Source organism: Strigops habroptila, chromosome 5 (assembly GCF_004027225.2).
Source record: "Strigops habroptila isolate Jane chromosome 5, bStrHab1.2.pri, whole genome shotgun sequence".
In the NCBI taxonomy this organism is placed as follows: domain Eukaryota; kingdom Metazoa; phylum Chordata; class Aves; order Psittaciformes; family Psittacidae; genus Strigops; species Strigops habroptila.
The window spans coordinates 22,289,269-22,310,548 of NC_044281.2; the positions used below are offsets into that span (position 1 = coordinate 22,289,269).

General features: G+C 37.2%; 1 protein-coding gene across 1 annotated transcript in view; it reads left to right on the forward strand.

Annotated features, from left to right (window-relative positions):
• Nucleotides 1–21,280, forward strand: part of COBLL1 (cordon-bleu WH2 repeat protein like 1) — an 85,246-nt gene that overhangs the window by 59,321 nt on the left and 4,645 nt on the right. The window contains exons 9-13 of the mRNA XM_030486406.1: nt 20–259; nt 8,783–8,927; nt 15,405–15,663; nt 18,193–18,278; nt 19,625–21,246. Of these exons, the coding sequence (XP_030342266.1) occupies nt 20–259; nt 8,783–8,927; nt 15,405–15,663; nt 18,193–18,278; nt 19,625–21,246 (2,352 nt within the window). The remainder of the gene's footprint in view (nt 1–19; nt 260–8,782; nt 8,928–15,404; nt 15,664–18,192; nt 18,279–19,624; nt 21,247–21,280) is intronic.

Genomic DNA, 21,280 nt, shown 5'->3' on the forward strand with positions numbered 1-21,280 from the left:
CCCCACCCTGCACGCCAAGGCTGCCAGTGCCCCGGCAACTCCGCTGATGAGCAAGCCAAGACCAACATTTATCACGAGATCTGACACTGTTAGCAAGCAGTATGATTCAAACACTCTGCCATCCGAAATGCCGAAGAAACGGAGAGCTCCTTTACCACCTATGCCAAATTCTCAGAGTGCTCCCCAGGAACTTGCACAAGCCCAAGTCAGACTGACATCTGATATTGTGAAATCTAACAGCCTTGATAGCAATGAACAGGTTAGTTACGTCTTTCACTTCTCTTAGGAAGTTTAGACATCATAATCCTGATATCCCTATTAATACCTGCTGAGGCTTGAAATAAACAGGAAAAGTATAGTACTGTCTTTTAAAAATTTTAGTTTGAATATAACTACAGAAATGGAAAGATGCATTCCTTTTAAACTTTGTATTGTGTATCCAAAATAGCTATTCAAAATAGTATTTTGAAAAGGTAAAACTGATTTCTTATACAAGTTGGTATTGTGAGCACCTTTTTGTTCTTTTGGATGAATAGTTTTTATATTTAAATGTGAGAACATTGTCTCACTTTATCATATCTAGTAATTGATGTTTTGATGTTTCCAGTAAATTTTGGTGTTTTAGTTACATGTGATAATGAGAAGTTTGCTCTGTCTTTTCTATCTTTTTCTGTTTACTAGAAAAAGATAGAAATCTTGGGGACTAGTCTTAGCAATCTTATGCTCCCAGCTAGTTAAAGTAAGGTTTTTATTTTAATCCAATAGTTACATATTTGATTGAAGTTGTGGGATGTGGGCTACATATATAAGTAACCTATATATCACATGCTAGCAGGAATTTTGCCAAAGAATTTGGGAGAACTGATCCATAAAGTATTCTCCTGGTATTGCACATATTGTCAATTGTGAATTCCAATTAAAGATCAAGGCTAAAATGGTCATTATAATCTTTAAAAAATTATTTCACACAGTATCTAAATGCAATATCTAAATGTGGTATCTCATAAATGAGGTTATTGGTATGCTAGAAAAATAAAATGCAGAACTAATTGAAACAAATCTAAGGGACGAATTTTGAGTTAAACTCAAAGACAAGAAATTTCAAACTGTGACTTCCTTTATACAGTGATTTACTCTTTCATTGATGCACAGAACCACAAGAGAGCACTGTTTAACAGAAGTTCTGAATTTGTGTACTGTGTCCTGCTGAAAAGCTTTTATCATTTGAAAAGACAAAGGTTTCTTTCTGTATTTTAATAAAAAGAACCTTAGTGGGGGGAAAAATGATGATCTTTTTTTACCTCATCATGTTTGTCTTTTAATTGAATTCAAATTTTTTGAAAATAATTTATTAATGTCAACAGGCTTTAAATGATTAGTATCCTGTTATGTCTAACAGTAATGTATGACTGTTAGGCTAGGATCTGTCACTCAACAAAATTGCTTAGATTTATTATTTTGTACTGACATTTCTTATTCATCTAAAGTGATTTGACTGAAGTTGAACAGCCCACAGAGAAAGGACAGAAGTCCAGATTAAGTTATATTGTTGTGTGTATTTTGTATTTTGTATTTCTTTGTGCAGCTCCCTTAGAACTTGGAAGCCTTTGGCATGTGTTTTTTAAGATGACTTCTGTTTCATTCCGATTTGATTGCACAGTGATTTATCAGATAATACAGAGTTTGGGACTTAAATGGGGGCAAATATTTGCTCTGAGCTTTTAATTTTATTAATTCATGTAAAATATTTTGTCTTTTTAGTATCTATTGTTGAATAAATATCATCTAATGTATGAATTTGGACTGTATAGTACATATTGCTCAGCTTGATCAGGGAACTCTTAGGAGGGATCTTATGAGAGACTTCCTTGGAAAGCTGATCCTTGAAATTTCGAGTGCTGAGACATTTTCAGAGACAGCCTTCCTGCGCACAAGAGTGGTCCATTCCCATAAGTGGGAAAAGGAATAAGCGGAAGAGTAGTCTCATCTAAATGTACTACTGAGAGTGGTCAAGTGCAAAAATAAGCATGTGAGGGATGGAAAGGGGACAGAGCAATTCCCCAAAAGAAATGCAGAGATACTTACTGGATGTGCAGAGACGCAGTTAGGAATGCAAAAGCAAACCTGGAGCTCAAAGTGGCGAATGTCATCAAGAATAACAAGAAAGGCTTTTGTAAGTTAGGGGCAAGCAGAAGTCTGAGGATAAAGGATGAGGTCATCTACCTTTATTTTAGAAAGATGTTTGTCACCATCTGTCACAACATTTATTGTTGAAAGTGTAAGCTATGGACTTGACAAATGAACCACAAGGTAGGATAAAAACTGGCTAAACAGCTCAGATGGTGGTAGACAATGGCTCAAAGTGAGAGTGGTTGTCAGGTGGAGTTCCTGAGGAGTTGGTAGTGTGGCCAATACTGTTAAATTTAGCTTTATAAACAACCTAGATGATGGAATTGAATGCACCATCAACAAACTTGAAGTTGACACCAAACTGGGCAAACAGGCAGGTACACCAGAAGAGCCACCTCCCATTCAGGGAGACAGTGACAGGCTGGAACTGCATGAGGTTTAAAAAAGATGCATCTGAAATTCTCTATCTGGAATGGCATAATCCCAAGCACCTGTACAGCCTGGGGTCTGGCTATGTGATCCACCTTGAATCTAGGGTACTCAATACTTTCTAGGCCACACTTGTACTGCCATGTCCAGATTTGGTTCCTGCAGTTCAAAATAGAGATTAAAACCAGGCAATAGTCCAGTGGAAGGTCACCAGGGTGTTTAAAGGTTGAAGAACATAAATGTTCTAACAAAAGGAAAGCTTAGATGGGATCTAATCGCATTCATCTGATACCCAGAAGGTGTTATAAGGAAAGTAGAGGTATATTCTGTACAAAGATGCATAGTGACAGGATAAGGACCAATGGGCACAATGAAGTAGTTGCTTCAGAGGCAATTCCATTAAGACACAGAAGAAAACTCATCACTGTGAGAAAAACTGGACATTAGAATACATTGCTCAAGAGAAGTGGTAGAAGCTCCCACATCACAAATATTCAAGACATGCCTTGACAGGCTCCTGCAATAACCTAATGTAAGACCTTGTGTTCAACAGAAAATTGGAGCAAATGATCTCCAAAGGTTCCTTCCAACTTAGACTTTCCTATTTCACATGGATGAATCAGATTTTTGATTTCTCAAAACTGTATCCACAGATTTAGGAGAACAAAGAAAAAATATATTAGGACTCCACTGCTAACACAAACCAACAAATACATGTTTTTGCTGTGAGATTAAGCACTGCTTGAGTTATGCTAGCAAGGGGAAGATTTGGAAGCTTGTTTTTCAGAGCTTCCACTTAAGTCTCTAAAATAAACACGAAGGTGTCTCTAGCTATTGAGGCTTCTGGTTTCTCTTAACTGTAAGATAAAAGACAGTTCCCTTAAAAAAAAAGATATTAGGCAAGGAATGATGTAGAATAATGCTTTTTAAATAAAAATGTAATTTACAGGATTTGCAACTTTATAAATTAAATTGAGTACTATTTAAATACATCAAGTAAGAATCAGTCTTTATTTCAAAAATTTACATCCTAAATACAGAATTTGAAATGAAACATATAAGCATTGTAGAATAAAATAATTTTGATGGTTGCGCAGCATTTTTTCATCTGTAGCATGCATTAATGTTTTCTCAACCTACAGTGACTGATTTATACATGTTTAATCCAAGTCAGTTCTCGGTAATGAGGCAAGTACAGTGGTCACATGAGACCACAATTGTTTCATTGTAAACAATAGAAGAATTTGGTCTCTTGTATTCCCCACTATTGAAAATGTGCGTCCTGCTGGTAGGATTTAACGTCTCCTTCAGGTTGCTTACCAGGCTCATTGGTATGTTTGCTGAGCTATTTAGTGTCTGTGTCACTGTTATTGTAGTGCCCGTGAAGTTAATTTACAAAACTTATGATATACTTTATGGGTTTTTTTCCCCTTAAGGGTTCCTTTTTGTCTGCTTTTGCCTTACAAGTAGCATTTCCTTGCAAATCATATTGCTTTTCAGAGTGCCTAAGTTGTGAAGCCTGCCCTTCAGTTTATTTGGCAGACTGGCTGCACACTTTATTTCTTTTATGGACCAGGATGACCTTCTGCATGTGCCTTACTATGGACAAATCTCTTTTGTAACATGCACAAGGAAGACAAAGTGAAATGTCAGCTTTGCCTGGATAAACTGTTTGCCTGGTTTTGATAGAAACATGCCAAAGTAGTAACATCAGACAACAGTGAAATGAGCCAACCTTAAGGGAACAGAGTTCTCACTGTTGTCTTTCTTCAAATTCACAGTGTATTGTAGTCCAGTTTCTCACAGCATGAAAAAGGGTTTTAACGTTTACCTCCTACAGCTTCTCCATGTCTTTTCTCTTGAAAAAAGAAACTGCTTTCTCTTTATATGAGTAGTTACATTCTGGTATGAGGTTTGGAATTTTTCTGCGTCAGTTTCAGAGTGATTACAGAACTAATCACTCTGGAGATAAGTTCCTATTTTTAGGGGAGAAATTAGTACAGTGGATGTAAGGGTTGCTGTTACAAGTTACTACGTAGCATGACTTGCCTATTCTATGCGAGATTCAGAAGATGACTAGTAAGCTTAGTAGATAATGTTTGTCCAGCAAATTTCTATGTTAAATCAGATTGGAAATGAGCATGTTAGTCTCTAATATTGAAATCCTTCAGTTATTTGTCAGTTCTAATTTTGGGCAAGATGGCTCCTGCCAGAAGTATGTTTAGAACTAGCAAGTTTTAGAACTTGCAAGCAGAGAGGACTCTCCAGGGTTTTTGCAAAGTGCTGTTGTATAATGCAGTATCTTCACAGTTTTCATAGAAGTGGATACAATTTTCAAGTACTAACACTTCTTTTAAAAGAAAATAATTTTATTATGTCCAAAATGCCATTGCTGATTTTCTTCCTAATGCTTTATTTATAAAAAATAGACTTCATTTTATCCCATGAATGTTTGTCTCCTTACACTGTTTTCAGTTATTGTAAAGGAGCATATGTAAACTATACTTGGGTAGGAACAATTAAGTGGAGATTTTTAGTCAAAACATTTACAGTTTTAAATGATGGATAGAACTTCTCAACTGTAGAAATACAGCTTGCTTTTATTTACACAACCCTAACTCCTAAAGAAAATTGAATCTCCAGTCTACCCGTTTGAAAGGAAAGGGAAGAAGATGAGAGAATGGGGGAAGGGTGGGAAGCAACTAAACCATAAACTATTTCTGAAAAGATTTATTAGCCACTGTCACAGCTTAGTTAAGATTTCTATGAGGAATGAGTTCTGTGCTTAAGAAATTACACCAGAGGCTCAGTTGCCTGAAACTTGATGGTCAGTCCTTTACCGGAGAAGTTGGGCAATGATGCAGTGAGCACTGTGAACATCAGGGAGGTCCCATATAGAGCCAGGGCTACCTGGGAGAAGACAGTGCTCAGGAATACCTTTTTGCTCTTACTGAAGTCGGTATGAAGATCAGTAGATAGGATTCTGATATGATTCAGAATTGCTGGTGAACATTGTGTGCATTCACTTTTCCATGTACCAAATGCATAACCTTGTCGCCTTATTGTATTTACTTCCCTACTGGCAAGTGTGAAGATAAATCATAGGAGAGAATAGTAATACTGTGTGTTTGGACAGAATAACACCAGCTGAGTTTCTGCAAACATATTCTGTATGTCCTTTCTTTCCAGTAGGTCAGAGTTATATTACTTCCTCTATAGTTCTTTGGCCAAGTTTAAGTATTTTGGGAAGCTGAAGTCATGTAATAGAAATTGAGTGCATTAATCGTTGTAAGGGCAAATACAGTTCTTTTTCCTGCTACTCCTTGGACATACATTTGCCTGCATACTTGTACAAAGTGAAGAAAGAAATACTAGCAAAATGGCTAGCAATGTGCTTTGATAACCCAGCCTGTGTATCTTCTGTTAGACGTAGTTAACTATGGAGGAAAAGAGGTAGATACTGGTGGTATGAAAATGTGTGTACAGTGACCATTGGTGTGAGGTATGCTTTCTGAAGTGCTCCACTACATTATATTCTTTCACAAACACTTCCCGCCTTCCCTCCCCGCCCCTTTTTCTTCCATTCCAGCTGCAGAATTACTGTGGCTCAGTTAACTTGCCTTTGCTTTTTAAACGATAAGAAGGGCCAGGCACCATGTCTGCCGTGGTGCTTACAGAGACCGGAATTTGGGAAGTACTGGCCTCCACAAGTGTCTGCTTGGGGTGGTACAGGATTTGGTTCCAAATTTGCCTGGACACATTTGAGGCTAAAAAGCTTCATACCCATCCCTGCTTGTTCCAGGATAAGGAGGGTGTACAGTGTTAAAAGTGGAACTTCTGCATATGTTGTGGAAATTATGACAGAGTTCACCGGTGTTTCTGCATAAGCACAATTAATTACGTTAGTGATTCTAACATGAATTTTAATGTAAGTGTAACTGATAAAGCACTGGTTATCATTGGCAGTTGGTGTGACACATGAACACCCAGATGTATATTCCAAAACTTTGTCAGATACGTCTTAATAATATTATTTTAATTTTTTTTCCATCTGTTTAAAGTACTTATTTTCACATTACACCCTTTGTTAGGATTTGAAAGCTCTTAATATTCATATGTTGAATAATTCCTGAGAAAATCTGTTCAACACTTGAACCTTAACTGGAACATTTAGTACTTTCTCAAAATCTCTCTTTGCAAATCGTTTGTTTCTTTGGATGCAAAGGGCAGTGGAAAGGCTTATAAAAATCTTCTAGTAGCATTTGTGCTCTTATGCTGAGAACATTATTTCCCCCCTACACACATACTCTTTCTGTGCAGGAGGGAACTCTGGTGACATCTGTTTAGCTGAGCGAGTATGCGCAGAACTCGGTGCCAGCCAAGTCAGCTGAGGGAGCCTGTGCGAAGCAGATGAGGGTGCAGACCTTTGAACAGAGAACAGTGTCTTTGTGCAGAATGGAGAGGCTGCAGCCTGGAGAGCAGCTACCAAAGAGGAGAAAACCAGAACTGCCCAATAGCGAGGAGGAAAATGATTTAACAATAAAAAAGCCTCATTTGGGAAAATAATATTATATTTGACATCCCCTCCTGCATCAGTTCAGATGCTAAATACTGATTGTTTGGGGTTTTTTATTTATTTTTTTTTGTTAGAACTTTTTGGGAACTGTGACTAAGAAATTATAAAAGCATTAAGTGATTTTTTTGTTGTGACGTTTTAATCTAGAAACTGACTTGTTTAAAAACTATTCAAGCATGCAAGTATTTTTAATTAGGAGTGGAGTGCTGTGTTGCTGCATCCTCTGATGTTCTCACAAGAACATTTCACCTAGTGCTTTGTTGTTTTTCTCCTTGGAATCTGAGTCCTGCTTTGCTGTAAAAGGTTCAGGTTACTTGCTTTGGCATTAATATGATTGCTAGAAGAATTAGGTGAACATTTTGGACAGTGTTGCTCCTTATAGTGCAGTAAAGTATCGAAGGGACCTGTCATACCTGACATTGAGATGGGACAAAACAGATGACTGAATATGTCCAGGGTAGCTCAGAGGATGGTTATCACCATCCCAGTTCATTCACTCAGGTACGCTACTGGGATCTAACAGGAGCTGCCAAAGACTGCTTCACAGACATCTTGTGTCAGTTTCCTTTTCTCTTGTGAGCAATTTTCTGTCTAGTTTTTATTTTGTACAACAGAATACTCTAGTTTTTGGTCTTTAAAACAATTTAAAATGCAATTGGACTGCTCTGTCATAAAACTATGAAGTATTCAGCAGGTAGCCTTTGTCCATTTTTTAATGGTTTTGATTATTTGTGAATTAAAAAGTTGTGGGTGTTTTTGCTACAATAATGAGGTTATTATTACACTTTAACATCATTAGGTTTTACAGTTTTTACAGCTTATTACAATTTAACTTCAGTAAGTATTATGGAAGCTGGCATTCAAAAAACTTCTATAAACGTTCGAGTATTTGAAGCAGGGAAAAAAATCCTAATAACTACATATATAGCCCAATTAGGGCTGCTGTTGAAGGAATGGAGAAGGAAGTCTTGTGACATATCATTGCAGTGATGTATAGTTCAATCTTCTTCCCACAATAATTTTTAGCTACTTATAGAAAAGAATTATTTGGGCTTTGTAGAATAGCCTTTGGGCATAAAAGAATTAAAATTCTCTTTTATGGTATATGTAACAACCAAGTTTCTTTTACTGCTGTATCTTGTAACTTTGTGAATATATTCAATTACTCTAGAAATTTTTTGGGTTGGTTTTTTTTTTTTTTTTTTTAACTAGTCCTTGGATGAATTAAGATGAGAAACATAATATGTTTGGTAATAGATATATAGAATCATAGAATCATAGAATAGTTAGGGTTGGAAAGGACCTTAAGATCATCTAGTTCCACCTCCCCTGCCATGGGCAGGGACACCTCGTACTAAACCATGTTGCCCAAGGTTCTGTCCAACCTGGCCTTGAATGCCAGGGATGGAGCATTCACAACTTCCTTGGGCAACCCATTCCAATGTCTCACCACCCTCACTGTAAAGAACTTCTTGCTTATATCTAATCTAAACTTCCCCTGTTTAAGTTTGAAACTGTTACCCCTTGTCCTATTATTTCTTTCTCAAATGTATATTATAAACAGTTTTGGAGAATAATTATTGGAGCTATTCTACTGTTTTTCTTTGATGACTAATAATCTTCTTCCTCCCTTGTCTCCCTTCTTAGGCCCCTCCAGGATTAGTACGGAAAGGTTCTCTGCCACTCAGTGACACCGCTTCCGTGAACTCCTCTCTACGAAGGATGAAGCGCAAAGCACCCTCACCACCCTCTCGAGCACCAGAAGATCAAAGCCAAGGCAGTAATGAGACTGGTAATCTTTTTATGCTATTTAATTGGGAGGCAACAGAAGGTATGGCAAGTTGGCTAAACATTAAAGAAATACCACCTTATGAGATAAGACCTTCAAACAAAAATATGATTGCCAAACATCTTCAGATTGTAAGGAGCAGTAATACCACTTTATGAGATTAGCTCATGTAGTGCGTGTTAGCCAGCATAGGCAGGATGCAGGAACAGCCACAAAACCATGTATGAAATGCAAAGAGTAAATTTTATTTTCATTACCTCATCATCTAGGGGATCTCTGGAGCAGCATCTGGGCAGAGGTACACATGCAGGGACGCAGGCACCATGGAGCTCGGTCCATGTTCATGTCAGAGGATCACCGAACTTGCTGGTTTAGCCTCTATTTCAGGGATTTATGCAGGCGTAGTTTACCATTGTGCTTTGATCTTTCCTGTAGCAGGACATGAATCTCAAGCATATTTAATAGGGTGCCTCTCAGTCTATCACAGGCCTATGTTATCTAAACAGAGATGTTCTACTTGTCAAGCACACAAGACTGAATAATAGTTAGTATCATATATGTGTTTTTCTGCACCCCAGCTGCAAGTCACTTTGAGCATGTGTACAGTCCTCCTCACCAGTCCTCCATTGTTTTCCCACAAATGTGAGAAAGTAGGCAGGTTTTAGGGCACACAGCTCAGGAAAAAAAAAAAAAAAACAAACCAGAAAATACCAAAATAGTTATAGTTAGGTTAACTATAACTTGTGTTTGTGCTAATCAGATGGACAGCTTGGGTGGGGAGAGAAGATTAGCTTCTCTGGATCAGAGAGGGTTTAATAGGAAATGGACTGAGAAGAAGAATTTAGAGAACGTGTGGTATTGGTCTTCTGTAATTCTTCTGTTTGATCAAAAATTCAATTCTCTGGTTCAAAAATACCTGAGTTGAGATTAAAATACCTGGGAAATGTGACAATAAGCATCAGTTGCTTAAGAGAAGTTACATTTTTAAGGAACTCACAAGTCTGTAAGATCACAATTTAACATTTTATCTAGAACTTTTGTTGATGCGGAAATTGAGGCAACAAAAAAGCTTCTTACTTGACTTTTTCTGGTAACAGAATCAATAGAACCAGCCCCTACTAAAGTGGAAGAAAGAGCCACCAAAATGCAGTCTGAAACAGGTTGGTTCTTCTCCAAATGTGTTGATAAAATCTACTTCATAGCAAACTATGATAATTCATAGCAGTAAATTACTATAACTACAGATATGTCATAAGTATAGAACTCATTTTAACGCTTCCGATTAACTTTTCCTTTGAAGTACAAATGTGGCTTTCTAAAATAAAGATGTTTTACCTTTACTGTCTACAGAAAAGTGTACAGTATACTTTGTCTTGGTCTCTGTGCTTTGCACTTAATAAACAAAACATTATCCCTGTTTTACCTCCTCCTCCACAAGCTGTAGAGAAGAATAAGCCAGAACTTCTGTGATTTTTGTATACCTCATAACAAGCCTTTCAAAAGCAAAAACCCAGTCTTGTTTTCAGAACCCTGCTCTGTGCTGCCCTTGACCTGCATAACCTAGGGGTAGGAGCAAATCCATGCCTGCCTTTTGATTTGCATCTGAACAGCCTTTGAAAACTTAAGTTGTAAATATAAACTGTATGCATAAATAGTGGTTTATACATTAAATCATTTATTGGGTGCTGTGGAGAAAATGTGATACATAAAAGAACAGCTGTTTAAAATTCAATTCTTCGGCTGCTGAATACTTTTTCAATTTATGCAGTTTGTACTATTAAACACTGTTGTTTGTAGGCATCAGGCTGTAAGGTTTAGATACAAGATAGAGCATCTAGGAGTCTTCTAAAATTTGTAAAAGCTTTTAGAATAATCAATGCCAGTGCAGTCTGGAAAAACCACTCTTCAATGTATTTCACTAAGAATGAAATACATAAACAGTAAGCATGTGGAGTGCCACTGGCATTATATGAGTTCCTGGACTAGTTGACAGGAACTCTTAGTAGTTTTCCAGCTGGTTTTTTTCAGGATGCCAATCAAATTGGTTGGAGCAGTAAAACACAAATGTACCACAGGAGTTGAATAAGTCACCTGACATCCTAGGTCTCTGGCAAATGGGGAAAAAAAACCCCAGTAATCTGTAAATTTGGGCTTGGTTTGTGTTTAAGGCAATTTATATAATTTGTCAGAAAAGACCTGTAATAGAAATAATACGTATCTTAATAAATGCAAAGTATGAACCTATACTGTAAAGTCTGAGGCTGAAGGTGTAATGAAGCTGTAACCTCTCCTTTCACTTCTAAGTGAGTGGCTCTTAGTGATATTTATTAGTACTTAATTTTCTGTGTTGAAAACTTTGTTTATCTACATGTGATGGGTCTAAGATGATGAGCAAAGTTATCATGCTATGATTTAAGATCAAGTTTTTTTGTTTTCTTGAGCTTGTTTCTATATTAAGATTATAGATCTGTGCTAGAATGTCTGCATTTCCCATTGCTGTAAGGCCTGAGTGCTGCACAGATAAACAACCTTGAATTTCATAGAAATGGCTTGTTTGCTTTTCCATAGATATAGGAATTTCTTCTTGAGGCATTTAAGGTTTGTAATTAAATATTTTAATTTGAACTGTAACGGAAAGAAATAGAAAAATGCAAGGATCTTCACTGGGCTCAGAACAGAATGTGTTGAGCCCTGGGTTTTACTTCTGCAGTTAGTGACAGTCTTCATTCTGCTGCTGCTGTCTTCATGCAACGCCTTTGCTGAAGACTTAATGCAATGCGTGTTTTTGTTTTAAATGTAGAGACAAGTCACATAGCACAGCTTCATTGCATTTCTTTTTTTTTTTTTTTTTTTCTTTGTCTCATGGGATACTGCTGCTCTCTGGTGGCACCTCTGAAACTGTCCTGAGGCCTATATGCAGAGGGTCCTTTCAGCAAAGCCCATCACGCTGTGAGAACCAACATTCACCTGCAGTAAAATCAGTTACCGCACATTTGTCCTATTCCTAGTCTGAAAATTATGCATGTTTGGGTATTGTTTTAAATGCATAAAATAGTTCAATATATCTTTAATTGCCAAGTTGGAGATAATTTTAACTTTACATAAACTCAGTAGTTCCTTCCATTTGGATTAATAGCGCTTTGATTGTCATGCTTCTAGAAGCATTGTGAGTTTTTGCTCAGCCATGACTGGCATTCCCAAAGTTGTTCTGGTACGCATTGCTATTCTAGCAAATAGGCAAAAAAAGTTAAGTTGCAAATATAGCATTACCTTCTGCCCTGTAATGAACCATTACAAATGTTCAATTTGGTGTCTAAGTAGTACCTAGCTAATAGATATGTATGTATTAAATGGAACTATGCTATATAATTTGGAATAGACAACAATTCTGTTGCAAAATGACAGTTTTCCCATGGTATAAAAACAGCCTGTACCTTGACAAAAGTAGTTTGAAGGCGTACATCTACTAGAATAAACATTGACAGAGAATTAATTTGAACATTTGGGATTATAAACAATTTTTTTTCTTAATTATGATTTTTGTTCCCCTTCCCAAAGTTTAATTAATGCTCAGTCTTTTTTCTAGTGAAGAGGGTGAAATAGTGTTTTTAAAAAATAATTATAAAATTACAGATTCATAAATAATTTCCATCAAACAAACCCCTTTATACAATCTTCTTGGTTACAGTATCTCTTAAGAACCTTGTTAAGGACTGTAGAGTCAAGAGCAGAAATACTGGCAGATTTGCATGATGTAGTGAAGCTTCCTGGCTTTGGTGCTTACAAGCATAATGGCTCATAGAGCAGTGCCAGCCTTTTCTCTGTTGTGAAAAGATTACTCTTATTAACTCAAAGGAGACTTGCAGTTAGTATGTCACTCATCAGGTATGTCTTTGCAATGTCATCTTATAGGCTTTAATAATGTTCTTTTAGGGCTAATTTAAAACTCAATGACTAATGTTCATAGAGAATAAATTATACACAGACAAAATTGCAATTTATATTATATATGGATTTACATATAAAGCATATAAGCAATAAGGCAACAGTATGTAGCCAGCATTGCCATACGTACTTCGAAGTGATATGTTGCATATAAAAATTCTAAACTGAGTGTTTGGAAAAAAGTCATAAAATCTGAACACTTCCTCTGGGGAGTTAACTGCATGATGTAAGTTGTTAAACATTGTTTACGTATCGAATGCATTCAGACTTTATTCTGCTGCAGCAGTGGTGGCCCAGGTCTGGAATGGCGTCCAGTAACAAATGAAAAACCAGTAACTGAAATTAACTCAAAGCCAGGCTGATATTATGCTGATAAACGAAGTACAACACTTTGGGAAAAGTGTGAGGGTTGGTTTTGTTTGGTATTACACATTTGCAGTCAGGTTAGTCCACTCCAAAGGTTGGAAGTTTTCCTAGCACAGCAAAGGACAGACTTTCACGTAGCAGGAATGTCTCCTACCAACCCAAGCTACGTTTCCATCCCATCAGTATAGGTACAACTCAGCCTTTGTTAGACTTCTTTCCAGAGGAAAGAGATGACAGCAGTGCCCAGGCACAAAGCCACAGCAACTCCAGAATGCTTACCATTTGTTTTATCAGAAGTCCTGGCTGTGCTTTGTTGCATAATTCAGGTTTCCACAGAGTATTTAGACTGAAGTTACTTAGTTGTTGTTCCTGTTGCTGGTGATGGCTTGGGCCCATGGCATAATAGTTCTCACTGGTGAAGAAGGCAGTGTTCTTGAGACCTGGTTATGGGGGTGTGGCAAAGTCAAAGCAGGTTTGTTGTTTGCCCACATTCTGTTATGCTTTCTTTGTGCCTTGTGACATATATTTATCTTTGCACACATAAAATCATACTTCTATCACTAAAATCATCTCCCAAAGTATAAAGCTGTTGGCATGACTATTCTCTAGCTGAAGATGAAAGGGTTTGGCAGGGGAAGAGGGTAGGTGGAAAGGAAGAGAAGGTCCTTACTAATAGCAAATTCTTAAGGATTCTTAGAGGAGTGCAAAACAAAAAACTACAATTAAGTAGGAAAAAGTTGGCTTTTGTAGTTACCCTGTAACTGTAAATGAGTAACTTTGGTATTAGTGAACTCTTAACTAATGACCCTATTGGAAAAATCAAAGTTAGGTTCTATATGGACACTTTCTCCAATATATACAGTCCTTTGTTATATTTCTATAAGTGTACTTTTCTAGAAGTACTGGAAGCATTGTAGCATACCAGTCTGTGCAAAAAAAAGTCGGTCTAAGATTTTCTGTCCTCTAGGATCTGCTGCTTTCCAGTATTGCTTGCTTTAAGCCAGTGTTTTGTTTTCATCGTTAGTCTTGGTTTACACTTGGAAATTTAGTAGTACAAATGAGAAAAGTCTGAAACCTAATTGCCCAAGTGCATGGCCTGTCCCTAACACGTACTGGTTCATGCAAAGCTGACAGGAATACCCTGGTCAGGTCAGGCAGAGTGCACTGCTTGTATGGCTCAGTTGGAGCCAGTAGCCTTCCATGGCACCATATTGTACTTTATAGATGGAATTACTATCTTCTTTGTGTTATAGAATGCAGGTTGCAAAGCCAAGAGGTTAATTGTGTGCTCTACTTTATTAATATTTGAAAAATGTGAATCATCATCTTACAGGAAGCTTACTGTCAGGGAAGCTAGAGATGGTTAATTCCTCTGGAAATTAAAATAGGTGGATTTATTAGTTTAACTTCAGGTACACTGACTTCTGTGTGTCCTAATCCAGTAGCTGAACCTTTTAGTTTAACTATGCTCTGCTGAAAAATTCTTTTTTTTTGTGGTTTCACACTTTTCTATGTACTTTATTTGTGTATTTCTACTGTAACACAGGGAACTGCACAAGACACTTCTAACTGTGTTTTAATACACTTAGGATACTTATGGGAAATTTTTTATAGCAGTGGTCAAATTTGTTCAAACCATGGGCAAAATTGAGATTTGGTTTGCTCTTTAGTTCTCTAACATACCTACTCTGGTATAACAGAACCATGAATGTTAAACCTCATTGGAGATCTAACCAAAGTATTTAGAAATCTGAATAAAATAAATTGTTTGCCTCCATGAAATTTGGAATTATAATATTGTTAAATATATTTTGATTTCTCCTAATCCAGTACTTGAGTTAAAAAGGAAAATGTTATACAGTAGTTACAGATTCAGAAACAGATGGACACTATCATGGCGGTGAGCGTATTCTCACATGTAAAGAAGACAGAATTGGAAAGAACCAGAAAATACTGTGGCATCAAAACTCTGAATTAGTTTGGTTTACTTTTTTTTTTTTTTTTTTTAAACTTGAATTATAAAAAGAAGTCTCAGTTTTTCATCTTCAAACTATTTAGGCGAACTTCCCCAGCCCCTTTGTATCTCTGCTGTGCATTGAGAGCTGTGGGTGGTTTCATATTTTGTTGGGGTTTTTTCTTTTTTCTTCTTTTTCCTTTCTGTGAGTGTAGGTGTAAGGAGCTCAGAATACAGCTTGGAAGAAATTGATGAAAGGGAAGAGAGGAGTGTGCAACAGAGAGAGGACAGTGAAAGTACAAGTACCTCTCTTGGGATACGAGAGGTTACTGCAGCCTTCAGCTCTGCTGAGGTACCACTGGAGACTGAAAAAAATGATCCTGCTTCATCAGCTCCAGTTCCTGGCAGTGTTTCTGTAGACAACTCACAAAGCTTCAAGGAAGAAAAACAAGAAAATATGAGCACAGATGGCAAGTAAGTACGTTTTGTGACAAAGAAAGGAGCATTAGGGAGGGAATGGGGGAGGCAAAAAAAAGTAGAGTGCTGTTTCATTGTGGAGCACAGAATAGAGAATTGTGAGAGAGGAATGAGCTTAATATGCTTAGCTTTCATTTGTAGCACTCTTCTGTGCACAGTAATTCATGTAGCTTTTCAACAAAAATGACAAAGAAGTGTTCTTCAGGCTATTCTGTTTAAGCCTTCCTTTCCTAACTACTCAAACAGCTGGACCCCAGAAAAGCTGAACCTGGCTCTAAAATACCCAGCATATTTACTAGAGCAGCATGCTGCCAAAATAATTGGATTGATTAGTTAAATGAAAATTTACAAATTCATTCTTGCAGTTGGGGAAAAACAGGTAGATCGGCCACTTCTGTTCTTCTGGGCACAGTTGTCTATTGCTTGCATGTTTGGTTTGGTTTTAATTTTTCTTTTGTCCTTTGCTTCTATGGTAGCCAGTTGTCTTGACCTGTCTCGATTCATCTGCTCTCAGGAAAACAAGTTAATTCTGCCTTTTTAAAGAATAAATGCATTAGTTTCCTTAACCGCTTTTTATCCCTTCTGGTGATGTTGTACCTTTGCCCTTCAGCATGTTTGTTAAACTACCTGACTCAGCAGGTTTCCAACATGAGTTAGTGCCTGCTTGAGATAAATGTTGATTGTCCAGAGAAGTCCCATTGTGTTAATGTAATTCACTATTTCTCTGTTCCCTCGGGCAATTAAACTGGCTACTGTTCCCAAATTAAATTGAAAGAAGAACTATTTCAATTATTGTACTGAAGCCAAAATGACTGCCCTAGTAGCCAAGAACTTTCAAAGTAGTAGGGAAAACTTTGACTTGTATTTCAAGGGTCTTTTTTGCCAGTCCAAGGCCAAATGGGCTTTGCAAAAATCTGGTGCTCTGTCCTGACAAGTCTGTGCCATTTGCTCTGTGGGGATCTACAAGGAGGAGGATCAGCCAAGAGTTATTTTTAAGTTTTCTTGAACCTGCAAATTATCAGTCCTGTGTTACTGTGTTAATGGGTTGGTTTGGCCAATTGGCCAGGGAGTGTTTCTTTTTTCCCCTACTAACTTGTGGTAGTCTTTCATGGCCTGTAATCCTGGTGAGTATCATCTAGCATGCACTGTCCTCTAACTTCAGAATTTGGCAGTCCTTTCTTTCCTGAAATATCATGGGGATTCCAGAATGAGGACTAGCATTTCTCTGACATTGTATTTCTGGAACCCTTTTGATAATTCAGATCTTTTATATAAGATCTAGTTACTTTGAAGAAGTGCTTTTTAATCAAACCACGGATATGTGTAATAGTCCAGTCAAAACCACTGTATATTCTATAATGATACTCTGGGGTATTCTATGGCTTCCTCCCCTCCCCCCCTTTTTTAAAAAAACAAACAAAAAAACCCCAACAAACCACAGTTCAGCCTGTGTGAGAACTTGTAATTCAGTCCCTCAGCTGTGCGAGATAAGCAAGAGTACAGAGTGCAGGACTGAGATTTAACTTTCTTCCAACAATAATTTTGAAAATGTATGCTCCTGGTTAGTGGTTTACTGGACACTTAGAGTATATTTTGGACTGTACGAGCAACACGAGGATGGATGGTTATTGACGAATTTATAAATTCAAATGATTCAAAGCAGATGTTTCAGCTCAAGGCACTGGCTCCTGACAGCTAACACATTTGATGTGGCAAATGAACTGGACTTTTCACAATGCCAGTATTTGTAACTACAGAAAATAAAAATAACTTTAACAAAGATGTAAGTTTGAAGTTCTAATAATATTTTTAAAGAGAAATTTTAAGTATTTTGGCCTTTTCATTTATCTTTTTAAGGCAAGGACTTAAAATTTCCTCCAAAAAAGATGAGGAGTTTATTCAGCATTTGTGCAGTTCTCTTGACCGCCATGATCTAAGGACATAAACTGTATGCATTTGCAAAACATTTAGTTTGCAATATGTTACATGCATGTTTCTTTGTTGTTCTCGAGGAATTTCTTGAAAGGGACAGACAATTTTTCATTACTATTTTGAAAAGTCTGTACCACACAGTTCATGCGTTCATATGCAGTCAGCATCTCATGCAGCTTCCTGTATATTGTGTTGGGGACAAAGTCAAGGAAATGTTTTAAAACACTTCATAGAAGAGCATTGTTATATGAATGATAAACTGTTGTGGCTTCACTGAAACTTAGTTGTTTCTGGAAAGGGGCTTGTTCAAACTGCACGAATAAACAAAAGGAGGGGGAGAAGAGAAAGGGAAACTGACCATCTGCTTATACAGAAGAGAGTGAGGCTGCATTTTGGTAAAATATCATAGCAGCATTTCCTCTTGTTAAAAAAAAAAAAAAAAAAATCTATTCTGTTGAGTACTCCAGTGTTTGGCAGAATGACTCTATTTTGTCCATCTGTGTTTGGAGAATATTGCCAGTTCTCTTGCACCGTTACTTGTGTTTGCTGAAATGAATGATAGCAGCATATTTAATGTACTGTTGTGCTTTGCAGAGGACTACAGACTATGATAAGCAGTGAGCAAGCTGCGTTTCAAAAAGACAGGAAGCTTAGAATTTTGGATCAAAATAAAACTGACGGTGAGTAGTTCCCACTCATTTTTAGTACTTCAAAGCAAGGTTGAAGAGAGCTTTTCTATTCCTTTGAGAAAAATGACAATACAGTCAACTCTTGAATTGCCATCATCAGATTATTTTCTTTATACTCTCTCTAGCTCTGGGGTATCCTCTGAGATGAGGTGACAAGAATTGACTGCAGTTTTGATTTTTTTCAGGATTTTATTTTTAATAATTTTTTATTATAGCAGTAGTCAAAGTTTCATCGTGCTGTTGTAGGGCACTGTGGGTGGAGCAGTGCTGAGGGAGGGAAGGCTGGACACAAAGTTTGTCCTGCCACATGGTGTGACATGGGCACTGCAGCAGGGAAGGAGAGGCCATCAGTTGTTCTATGCTTACAAAGTTAGTATGAGTTTTCTGCATGAAAATGCAAATATTTTTAAACAGAAATAGAACAAAGTGACATGCTGATTTGAAAAGAAATGCCAACATCCTGTGCATCTAATGGATCATAAATTTTTCTGTGGATTTAGTGAACTTACTAATTTATTTTACCCTTTTGTGACACTGATTTTCAGATTTATATATTAGGCCTTCCATAGTCTTTTATATTATGCACATCTCTGTTTATAAATCATAACAACATGCTGCATGAGTCCTGTTTATATGAGATACAAGTTTTAACTGCTATCTTATAGTATACTTGAAATGAGATTTTTTTTTCCTTAAAATATGATTATTCCTCAAGAATTATTTTTTTTTCCTAATATTGTATTCAAAACAATTTGATCCAAATATTCCAGTGTTTTGGAAAGGGCTGTGTGTTTAGTCCAGGAGTAAAAAATTGCATTTTCACACCTGCTAAAAACAGTTGGAAAAATAGAGTTAGAAAACTGCTTTTGTCCATGTGTTTTCAAATTGTTTCCTTGTACAATAGTTGACAAATAACGTTTGTAATGTTAAAACCAAAGAGCAGAAGCCACAAAAGTGTGGAAGTAAATAAAAATTGCATCTAACTTCATATTGAATAGTCGTGAGCTCTTGAGATGCTGATGCTCATATAACCAACTGAAATTCATTTAGCACTTTTTAAATGGTTCTAGAATAGACTTTTCTATGAAGTTGTTGCATAGCACCAGTTGCCTGATAATTAAAGAAGACTACTCGAGTTGGAATACTATTATTTGGTAATATTAGTCAAAGATAAGTGTATTTTTAAATAGCCTTTAAAAGTAAGTGTTAAGGAAAACTTTAACATCAGTGAGGTGCCAGTCCTTGTACTTCTGTACACTGGATGTGGGGCTTCATGATGTAAGGGGGAAGGTTGAATCTTTTTGGCATTTATATTAATTTTGGAATCTCTCTTAAAGATCACAGTGATACAAAACTCTTTCCAACAACAGAAGAAGTTAAAGAACTTCAATCAGCTGAAATTAAAACAGTAAATTTTAGAGAAAATAACAAGCTTGACGTTGACAGACTATTAAACTGCCAGACATGTAAAAATGACATCTCTGTAAGTCATAGGAATTATCCTCAAATGATTCCAGAAAAGCAAGATGAGAAAACAAATCAAACCAGCTTGGACACAGTAAAAACTCAGGATGTTGCAATCCAGACAGGTCTGTTGGATAGCAATTTGGGAAGGACTACACAGAAAGAAATTATTGTTCCTCAGGGTTGTGAATCATCCACATTCAGAGGACTGGTCCCTCAACTCAATAGAGATGTAAACAACTCCCTTCTTCAAGTGATTCATGGAATGCAAGGGGATGAAGATAATTTAACAGAACAAAATCTTGAGAGACAAGAAGTTACCCATGAAAAAGTAATTTCCATAAAAGATCAGAGTCACATTTGTATAAATGGCAGTAATTTTGCTTCACCAGAAACAACAGCAAAAACTCCAGATGACTCTCCCGTAAAAGGTCACCCTCTTTATAGACAGGACGCCAAACCTAAACCCAGGCCTGCTAATGAAATTACAAGGGATTACATACCAAAAATTGGGATGACTACTTATAAAATAGTGCCTCCAAAATCCTTAGAAATAATGAAGAGCTGGGAATCAGAAATTCCGTCAGATCATAAGGATCAAGAGGCATCTACTTTGGAAAACTCTCTGAAACATGAAGACCCCAAAGAATTCATAGTGCAAGCTGAAACTCCTCATCTTCCAAAAAGTGTGGGTCATTTACAGGTTGGTTCACAAAATGAACCTGCAGCAGCAAATGATCTGCTGCACAGAGCAAACAGCATTTCTAAACATGCTGTGGTGTCTGGAGCTGAGATCACTACTGAGAGCAATCAGACAGAAACAGAGTCTTCCAAACACCATGTCCCACTGGTGCTAAGCTTGGATAATACAAATGCTGCTTCTGAGACACAGAATAAGTCAAATGCATTAAGTCCTACAACAAAGCCTAGTTCTTTTTATCTGCAGATGCAACGAAGAGCTTCAAGTCATTATGTGACATCTGCAATTGCCAGAAATACCAGTTGTACTCCTAATTGCATTCAAAATGAAGCTAAGAATACAGAGATGGGGAAAAAAATCTCATCACCTGATCCAACTTCGCCTTTACACAAGTCAAGTACTTCGTCTCCTCCAGCAGATGAAGAAAATGATGATGATGGGAAAAAAATTGAATCCTCCACTTCTCCTGTTAAAAGCAATAAACCTTCAAGTTTTCCCTCCTGTCCACCAGCACCGTTGAACCTAAGAACTCTAAGAACTTTTGCAGTTCCAAAGCCATACTCCAGTTCGAGACCATCCCCTTTTGCTCTTGCTGTCTCATCCGCAGTCAAAAGGTCACAGTCATTCAATAAGACGCGTACAATCACTAGCCAGGCACCGAGAGAGGAATTTCCTGTTGAACTCCCCTCTGCTGCTTCAGCAGCTGAACTCTCCTCAGCTACCTCTGTGCCTCGAGTGCAAACGCCTTCCTTGCAGGCCATAACAGGGGGGTCGCAAAATAGTATAATGGATAAGGTAAAATTTATGTCTAATATTGGTTAATAGTTGA